General features: G+C 40.3%; 1 protein-coding gene across 1 annotated transcript; it reads right to left on the bottom strand.

The window, feature by feature from the left end:
- Window positions 1-5,213: 5,213 nt before the first annotated feature.
- Window positions 5,214-8,160, bottom strand: LOC117648066. Its single transcript, XM_034390233.1, has 5 exons — window positions 7,491-8,160; window positions 6,404-7,414; window positions 6,231-6,325; window positions 5,933-6,159; window positions 5,214-5,804 (listed from the first exon to the last, which is right to left on the bottom strand). Exons 1-5 carry the CDS (start codon window positions 7,669-7,671, stop codon window positions 5,237-5,239), a joined length of 2,082 nt encoding a protein of 693 aa, XP_034246124.1. The 5' UTR covers window positions 7,672-8,160; the 3' UTR covers window positions 5,214-5,236.
- Window positions 8,161-10,148: the final 1,988 nt, after the last annotated feature.

Here is a 10,148-nt window from a genome sequence, read left to right as displayed (position 1 = left end):
TAGCTTCGATTTGGCGCTTATTTCAAATTTTTGCACCTCACCGTTTTTACAGTGGAGGGTCCGAAGCATTTCCGAAATTACCCCGTTTTTTGGGGTAATTTCGGACCCCCTTTGGGAAAAAAACGACTTTTCGTTCTGATTTTGGTCCCAAAATCGATCACTGTCTCTTTCAAAACTGCTAATATGATTATGTGAGAAATTCGTAAGAGTTTTGATGTAAAAGTAAGGTGGGGGTGGTCATTCATACATAATTTTAAGTAAGTATTGCACTCATACATATGTAGTTCAATTTCAGAAATAGTGGGTGGAACTAGTAGAGCCATTTAGAACGCTTCTATTTGTTAGTTTTTGACCGATTAGCTTTCACAGCCAACTCGGGCCATACTTTATTACGCGAAAGTGAATCTTAAATCTTCCTCTACAAGATTACATACGATCACGTATACATGCATATGAAAGGCAAGTAGTCGTGTCGTATGTACGGTTAGGAAGATACAGGGGCTCGGGGGAAAGCGTTGCATAGTAAACCGGCGAGCTATGCAGCCATTCGCCAAGTCCAACTCTCATGTCACATGAAAGAAAATTAATCACAAAACAGTCGTTGACCCAAGGTAGAACACGCACATAAAAAACTAAGTATTAAAGATGTAGCTTTGCCCCATTTTCATGAAATTCGAAGTTTACAAAGAAACCGCTGTAACAATTGAGGATTATCGTTGTTCTTGGATTATCTTCAACTTTCAGAAGAGCTCTTCAGCTTCCACCACTCAAACCCTGCGAAATTGGGAGTGTTCAGGACATACCCACTCTCCCTGGCGTGACGTTTGTATGTCCGAAATTACCCCGTAAAGTAGCATTTTTTCAGTTTTAAGCCCATATAAACCATACTATTTGACCCAGGTGATTAAAAATTTTGACACAGTGTGCTCTTAACATGATTGAATCGACAAACAATCCCCTCATGAACCGGCCATGAACAGTTTCGGCTTGCCAGTCAAAGTTTTTACGCATAAAGCGAATTTAGGTAAAAATGGTTAAATACAAAAACCACTATTTCTCCTGGAGTTTGCGCCTGATTTGGCCTCCCGGGGGATTGATCAGATGGTTTTAAGTGTGGCCGATGCGATGCGCGCAACGGGACAAGCCTCCAAGTTGGCCATTAGATGGGAGCATCATCGCAATGCTTCCGGGGAGAGTTGTCCGAAATTACACCGAGTGTCCGAAATTACCCCGTTTCACGGTAGGTTTTCTCGGAAACGGTGAGGAATTTGGTCCCCTTTTTTTAAGATAAAGTGGGTTTGCTCGGAAACGGTGAGGAATTTTCATCTTTTTGGGGTTTTTCCCCAAATTTTTCCCCTAAAAATTTTGGGAAACGAATGGAAAAAACCGCAAGTCTCTACGACCACTCCTTGACCCCAAGCATTTCTATGAGTGAGTGAGTGAGTGAGTGAGTCAGTCGGATTGGGGCTTTATAGGTTCTTGATTTGTGTTGAAGGTATACCTTAAGGGGCATTGTTGCCTGCTACCAGGCGTTTACAGAAACTAATCTTGACGGGGGGAATGGGGGGGGGGAGTCGCACCCCGACGCCTCTATCAACCACGCCTGGGTACGAACTGCTAGTCCCAGTTCTTCGGGTGAAAAAAACGCTAATTTCGAACGTTTCTTTAAATTGTTCCCCCCTGAAACATAGGAACTCGTTTACTCGCATCGTCCAAGTTGTTTCTAGGGTTATCGCATCATGGGGGTCGATTGGCGCACAGAGCAAGACGATAGGACGCCCAGAAAAATGTCAAACTGGCCCTTTAAGGTGAAAAAAGGCACAAAGTTCGAACGTTTCTTTAAATTGATCGCCCCTAGAAAATAGGCAGTCGTTTACTTGCGTAGTCCAAGGTGTTTCTAGGGGTCCTCTCAGTGTGAGGAATCGATTGGCGCATAGGAGAAGACGATCCGACGGCGGGAAAGTTGTCAAATCTGCCTACAAAGATGAAAATACGGCATTTTCACTGTTTAAAAAAATCTGAAAATTCAGACCACTTTTGTCAGACTTGGTGGTCTGAATCTATTTTTCAGACTTGTTTCAGACTGCTTGTCTGAAAATTTTGCCTTCTGGTATGAAAATTGCGACCTGATCGTCTCAGAACCTGAATTCAGACCAGCGCAGTCTGAAAATTTAGATGGTTAAGTCTGAAAATTCAGACCTACCCAAGATTTCGTTTGTCCGCTAGATGGCGCGCATGTTGTGGAACATACCTTCTTCTGTTTAAAAGGCTTCTAATGTGAAAATATATTGGTTCAAAAGTTCCAAATTGATAGGACTTAATCGGCCATATGAGAACCATTCTCTGCCGCAAGATTTATCTCCCTAATATGGGTGGATGTTGAACAATCCACATTCTAATTTACCTCTCGCGGGTGGCTCCGTGTCGCCATTTCCTTGGGTGCCACAGGCGGGCCTCTCGAGAGTCAGCGAAAAGGACAGAGGACCTTCTCCCTCATCACTATTTTTACTCAATGTTGTCCTCTCTGGAGGTTCACACACACCTGAGATTCTTTCTGTCATATTGAATATGTCGCGAACCTTAAAGTTCACAATCTTCGTACAGGACTGAATTTTCAGACCACCAAACTCTTAAATGTAAGACTCGAGTTCTGAATTTTCAGACCATCTAAATGATCTGAATTTTCAGACCTCAAGTCTGTTAAGGTAGTTGGAACGACCACGCTAAAGTTAAGAAAAATCTGTGAAATTCATGGAGCCTACTCATTTAACCTCGGTTAAAACACTGGCAAAGCCCTGACCCGCCTTACCGCCCAAAAATTTTTTTGAAATCGACATCAAAATTAACATAGTTTCTTATGGGATGTTGGCCGAATCGGCCGACATGAGATATTTGCTTGCTTTTTGACACTGTTTGAATTAAGTTTACTCAAAGCGCCAGGTGGGAAATTGCAGAAAAATGTCCAAAGAAACGTTTGACGTTAAGAAAATGTGCCGTTACCGGCCATATAAACATTTAACACTAGAAGCGCCGGGTTTTCGGATTACCGTAAAGCGCCGAGCGGGCCAATTTGACCCAAGGGCATTTTCGTCGTACATGTCATTTCTTGAACCGTCATTTCGACTCAAAGGGAACCTAAAACGGATTTGTAGACCCCTTTGCAAGTCAAAGGATAAAATTTGGTGCACAGGGGTCACAGGGGGCGAGGTAGGCAACCCGCAAACCATGATTTGCTGTTCTTAGTGTTTTCTACTGTGCCTCGTTGCCGAAACGTTTTTTAAGATAATAGAGGCATAATTGTAATCGCCTTTTGATCGAGATAGTGACCTTTAATCAAATTACTGAACCGTAGACTATTAGGACCTGGCCAAACCTTCAAAGCATAGCTGCAAGGCATGCCCGGAAACCAGGATTCATAGCAACGGGAGCTCATAGTAAGGAGGATTGAGTGCTCGATTGAGTATGTGCTAAAAGGGCTGGAATGTAAGAGACGTGCAAACACCCTCGGGTACTCAATTAACTCGCCACAACCAGCAAGGCGCGTAGTAGGTTCTAATTTGCGTCCTTTCGTCAACTAGCATTCCGTGATCTGTCCCAACCAGCTTTACTCCTGCTGTATCTCTGAGATGGGTTTCCGTGTCGTCCATCGTCCTGACCGGCTTTTACAGACATCTAGGGAATGAATTGTTGTCGAACTAGTTAAAATGTACGGAGGCAAGTGAATTACTCTGAAATACTAGACACGAGAGCAACAAAGTGGACCTCGGCATTTTATTTATCTCTTTACGCATGAGTAAGTGATGGAGTCCTTTGTCCCAAGGATTCGGGCTGAGCGTGCTATGAGTGCCACTGAAGGTAGACTAGCGCCTGAGTGTTCGAGAGACACCCTTGGGCGTTTAGAAGTCAATCGGGTTACCCAAAACGCCTAAGACATTGTCAGTTTACGTCAAAGGAAGCTGCACGATGTCTCCAGCCAGAAAATGTATTGCGGGTTGCCTACCTCTTTATAAACGCGGACCTAACGCATTCCTAATATGACGTAAGTTATTTATAGTGGTGAGGAGTCAGTTCATAGCTCGTTACGTTGTGTAGAAAGGCGAAAATGTGGTCAAAGTGCCGTGTGGGTCAATCTGGCCCGCTTGGCGCTTTACGGTAAAAGTAAATTTTATCTCGGTCAAATATGGTCCGAGAACGTCCGATTTCGAATTTAGACGCATTTCATCATTCTAGGAAAAGTCAGAAATTGGGGGGCTGCCACTTTCTTTTTGAAAAGTCGAAATTACAGTTCAAAACTCAAAATGGGTCAAATTGGCCCGTTCGGCGCTTCTAGTGTTAAAATGGATTTATCGAAGTCAATGCCAATGATCGGATCGCGTCATTGCAGACGCACTAGACAGGGGGCCGTAGGGGGGAACGAAATCTGGCAACGCCGCGCTGCGTCGTCTGCCGGCAGCCGCTCGCTTCTGCTGTGGATGCAAGACGCAAGTTTCCACGACGTCTCATTAAAAACCAAAAATTTATGAAATAATATTGAGTGTCACACACTTGACTTCGTTCTACAGCTATTCTTTTATTATTTTATACGAAAAAGTAACTTCTTTTCATCAACGAAAGTGTCGAGCATGAAAAAAAGCCAAGACGCGAACGAGAAGAGCCACCCTTCAGATCGTCTAAACTTCATTCATTCGAAATGAACGAAGGTGCGTTTATTATGATCTAAAAAGCATTCTTTCTTTTTAACCTAATCAAAAATTTTATCACAAGAATATGCAGTGATATTTTTTGAAAGTGTACTTGTATGTGTTGCTTGCACTCCAATTGATTGATGACAGGTTGAGGTTAGATCTTTTTAAACCAATACCCTTCTTTGTGTGAAATCTAACTGTAGTTTTCTTTTTGCAGATCAAATCAAAGTAAAGACAAGCCTAATGGAAAAAAACGAGGTGAAGAAATCATCAATTCAACAAAAACGATGATCAACGCAAAGCCATCACTGTAAATTTACAAAAATTGTTCTGCATCTGTGTGTCATGAGAGGGATAGGGTGCTGTCTTTAAATACAAACACAAACTTATGGAGACAAGAATAGGTTTCTTTATTCATCACATGCATATCACTAAAGAAAAATGACTAGAAAACAAAACATAGACTTCATGATAGATATAAACCTAACAAACAAAATTGAGTTCATACTTGATAAGATTGTTGTTTAGAAAAGAGACAAGAGAATGCAAGATTACAATCTTTGGTGTGATGCATCATTCATAATAGCCGCTTGAACAGCTCCAGCAATTTCTTCTAACTTTTTCTTCTGTTTTGTAACTGCAGGCTTCCCATTAACATCTTGACTTAAAAGAAATGCCAAAGCAGCTTCACCACCAATCTCAAAAGTGCTTTTTAACTTTTCTAAAGTAATTCTAGCTTTGGCTATTTTAGTGATCATTCCATCTTTAACAGTGGGTTTCAAAACAGACAAAGATTGCTCAATCATTTTTTTGTTGGCGATTTGTTCAACACCACTAACAATACCTGCAGCTGACGTAATATGTCTCATGAGATCAAATTGAGACACACCAACAACACGGACAAGTTCTTTTAAAACTTTCACATCAGCTAGTGCATTGTGGGCACCATCAATAGGTATTTTGTACTTTGCAGCTAAAGTAGTTTGCTTGTAGCTCTTAAGCCTGGGCAACTTCTCCTCAAATACATGAAGGGTGTCGATAAAACCCCCACATACACTGAGAAAATCATCGAGTAAATCATACTGTCTCATGACCCTCAGAATTATGGTAAAATCAAACCTGAAAATAAAATAAATAGGAAACCAGAATTAGAATAGAAAAACCAAATAATAGTGTTAAAGTAATGGAAACCATGTACAAAAATATGGACATTAGTGCATACTTTAGTTAAAATTTGATTAACTTACTTGAAGCCATTGTGAGCAACGAGGACACAAGTTGTGCCCAGTTCCTTCAGGAAGGCAATGAAACTACTCAAGGCCAGTCTTACTGGTACTGTTGGAACCACTTCTCCATGTGAGAACATTTGCCCACCTTGACTCTTAAGCCCAGTCAATGACACTACAGATGGTGGAATTCTTTTTTGAGGCACTATATATGCTGAAAATTCTTTGTCAGCAGCACTTGCAGCAATCTGAAATAAAAAAAAATTGAAAGAAAAGAGGAAAAAAAATTATACTCATCAACAACATGTTATCTTGTTACCTGAATTATTTCACATGTGAGAGTATTTAGCCCAGTTGTTTCTAAATCAAAGAATAATATCTGTGCATCTTTAGGTGCCTCTGGCCTGTTCATAACTGCGACAATATAAACAACAGGATTTACATTTTTACAAGTCATATGATAAAAAGAAAATTCTATTTAATTGTACTTACCAATAGGATCATCAACTAAATCTGCAATGCCATTCATTTCACATCCAGTGGAGTAGGAAATGCCTTCCCTACTTTCTTCTGCTGCAGCCTTGGAATTTCTATTTTTTTTCCAGAGCATCCTCTTTGACTTAAATTCTTTACTAAGCTGTTCCACTGAGCGTCTCTTCCTTATCATGTCACTTCTGGTCCGAATTTTTCTGGTGATTTCACCTGGTGATAAGCCAAGCTTCTTGTTTACTTTCATTATATATGTTTTCCCTATGTTTTTCTGGCCAACAGTTGCTGCTACTCTAAATGGCAGGGCTTCAGAACTAGCATTAAATTTATACTTTGGATTTTTTGTTGCAACCATATTATTGAAATTTTCATTTCCTTGGGATGATGCACATGGAGCAATTTTTGCAGCATTGTCTGCAAACCTCTTCAACAAGGCTGCTAGTTGTGGCCTAAATTCGAGACTGCTGAGAGGCTTTCCATATGGTAGTCCCCTGTGAGTATAAGTGCCTGGACTCTCGTTAAATTTGCACCATTCTGCACAGCCTCCATGCTCACCATAGGAGTGATTTTCTATGTTCAAGATTGCTGCTCTGACACCTTCTTCATTACCTTTATTTTGCATAATAGCAAATGAAAAGGAACGTGTCAGGTACACCCTCACTTTCTCTGACACTTTCATGTTGAACAATGCAGTAGAAAATCCTTTGCGAGTGTGATTTAAATCAGACCATTTCTCTACATGCACTTCACTTTCTCTCCTCACTGACTGGATTGAGCAGGAATCATCATCACCAATTAGAGTTCCAAGGCTGACATTAGCTTCAGACAGCTGAGGGTTGCGAGTGATAAGGTCCACTGCTAATTGTGGTTCCATAGACTTTGCGCTGCCAACATGATTTTTTCTGCAGTCATGGTCAGATGGAGGATGACCTTTCAAGCACAGACGACACGATTTACTTTTAGAACCAAACGCCAAAATTTTCTTGCTGTGATAGCCAATGAGAGAACCATGTCCTGTAGCAAACAATCAACATCAATAAATTTTTGAAAGATATATAAATATGTATACATTTTCTTTCCTCAGTTTTACCTGAAAGACTATTGTAAGATTTCCCTGTTCCTCGCTTTTGCCAGCCCATGTCAAAGGACCCTTTCAGAAGCACTTTATTCGATGTAGTTTTTTGGAGAGGAACAATACCATCAACTCTGAAAACATAAACAGAGATTAGCACATTCCAGAAAAAGGCAGCAATGACAAGCTCATGCAGCATGCAGCTTTACAATTATGTTTGATATATGTGAGATAAGTTTTGTTTCATTTAAAGAGGACAAAACAAATCACAATAGCCAAACACAAAAGTTTGCACATAATTTAAAAAAGGAAAAGAAACAACATGCTGAAACAGATCATGTCATGCATAATTAAGGCAAGCAGCTACACAAGTAATAATTTTTCTTTGAATGACAATTTAAACAGTTTTGTGTACAACACTACACAAAACATACAAATTTAGTCATACACAATGAAAAATTAACACTCATTTGAATGATTTGCAAAGACAGGCTCATGCTCAAGAGTAACTAACATAAAAAGTGAAAGCAAATAGTTAATTTGGAAGTTTCTTTCACTTATTAGATTACAGTGGGTTAACATTAGAATCATGTTAACTGTTCACAAAATAAACACTATACAAAAGCAAGCAAGCTGTCACAAAAAATACTTATATATCATTGCAGATCATATAAAGAGAGACACTAGTGATGGCTGTCCCAAAACTTGGTAAAAAGAATGCAATGCGCAAAATATTAGGACAGTGAGTTGGAAAAGCCATCACTCGTGTAATACATTCATTTGAATCAACTTCCATAGCACGGGCGCCTGAAAAGAAATTTTAAAGTAACAGGATTAATAAAAATTTTTAATAAGGAAACAGTTGACTAAAATATCCCGTAAAAGTTCAGGTAATAAAAACAAAATAGTTGTTGACTAACCCAGATGGAAGTACACTTTCTTGTTCAGCGAGAGTCAACTGCTTCTCAAGTTGAATACTTTCAGCACAAGACTCTTTAGCTACATCTTCAACTTTCTTGCCAACTCGTCTTTCATGGCGCTTCATCAACGGCCAAGACACTGGTGGCATGTTCATCGCAGTTAACCAGGTGTTCATTTGCTCTGTTCCATTGGCATTGTCAATGCAACCTGTGAAAAATATAATTGTCAATGTTAGGGAAATACAGAGATGCACATGCAATGCGGAAATAATGGTAAACATACCAAGAGCATTCTTGCAATTCATATCGTACACTGAGCACTTCTTCACATCATCATAGTGGTGCTTTCCAGAGTGCACTCTGTGAAATGCACCACAACCTTGGCAAGAGACCAAAACGTCGCAGCCAGTCCAGACTGTCTCTCAGAGCCTTGCACATGTTTCTGAGGGATAAGGGCATCTTGCAATGACTACACCACAATCCCTAGCCAGCTGTTGGAGTTCAACTACGCGCCTCATTGTACAGGTTATACTGCCACAGTCTTGACTTTCAGAGGTACGCATCACTTTCGCGGCGCGAGCCTCGACCAACCAAGCTTTTCTCTTCGCGGAACATTTTCCTTCCACTTGACACATTAATTTTAGCAAAGCGACCGCTCTTTCGGTCTCTAGCTACTACCGACATTGCAACTTGTTTAGCGCGGCGACAACGTAAACAAACAGCTGGAGACGGCGGACGGAGTGCGGCGTTGCCAGATCGTTTTAGCCAACCTTGCGGCATGATTTATCGGCATATAATCAAATTTAAACGCGTAAAAAATAGTTGTTAGGTCTTTTTTTCCACGTCTGCATAGATGAATACACTAATGATCGATACATATGCCCATAACCGTTATAATATAGGAAATGTACCCCCCTGTAGTGTTCTGCTTTTCGTGTTGGAATGTTGCCTTTGTCATCTTAACTAGTCAAATCTCTCATTTTTAACGTATAATTCAATTTAATGGTTTAAGATGGTTGAAAGAGCACTACTGAAGGTTAAAAAATTAAATTGGAGTTCTAGGGTGCTCGGAGGCTTTGCCAATGTCTGTTTTGTTTTAGTCACTGCATTGACTAGCGGGGCTCGTTCCAACTACCTTAATACTTCTTACCAATTTGGTCTGAATTTCCAGACTTTTTTTTTAACAGTGTCCCTATTTTTTTTTTGCAGTTTTTGGCCCTGGAAAGTAAGGCCATGTGCATATTCGGTATGCAGTATTTTTTAACTTATTCTAGGCATCAATACGAAACATTCGGCGTTTCGCTTCTCTTTACGACCAAAAACTCTAATTACAGCACCAAAAAATATTATCACTAAAATTCAGTATTTTTTTAAAAAACTTTGAGCGCGTTGCGCGACCCCTAAAAATGCTCCAAAAAAATCGAAAAAATGCGGAAAAATTTTATTTTGGGCCGAACTTTAAGATTCCGTGCGGCGCTTCTCGATTTTGAAACTTTTTTTTTTCGCGTGGGCCACACTAGGCTCAGGGGACTACCAATGGCAAGGTACCAATGGGTCGATGTGCCACCCGTCGAAATTTACACTTGACAAAATAGAAATCAAAATGCTGGTAAATTCAAAAAATTCCAAGCTAAGGTATTCCGCAGTGTTCTGACAATGGAACATATTTAAAGTCTATCTTATTAAAATTTCTTGGCAGAAAGAAGGCAGTAAATTAATTTTCACGGGTTGGCAACTAGTTTCTCGGCGTCTGCGC

This window comes from Thrips palmi, unplaced genomic scaffold (assembly GCF_012932325.1).
Source record: "Thrips palmi isolate BJ-2018 unplaced genomic scaffold, TpBJ-2018v1 HiC_scaffold_3, whole genome shotgun sequence".
NCBI lineage: Eukaryota > Metazoa > Arthropoda > Insecta > Thysanoptera > Thripidae > Thrips > Thrips palmi.
The sequence above is the reverse complement of the archived record's forward strand: the minus strand, read 5'-3'. Positions and strand labels throughout refer to the sequence as shown.

Excerpts from the sequence above, each read along its gene's own strand:
- LOC117648066 (XM_034390233.1), bottom strand. The coding sequence starts at position 7,671 with ATGCTGCATGAGCTTGTCATTGCTGCCTTTTTCTGGAATGTGCTAATC. Across the intron at positions 6,326-6,403 it reads TTTAGTTGATGATCCTATTG|TTATGAACAGGCCAGAGGCA; the intron begins GTAAGTACAATT and ends ATATTGTCGCAG. Across the intron at positions 5,805-5,932 it reads GTTGCTCACAATGGCTTCAA|GTTTGATTTTACCATAATTC; the intron begins GTAAGTTAATCA and ends TTTTATTTTCAG.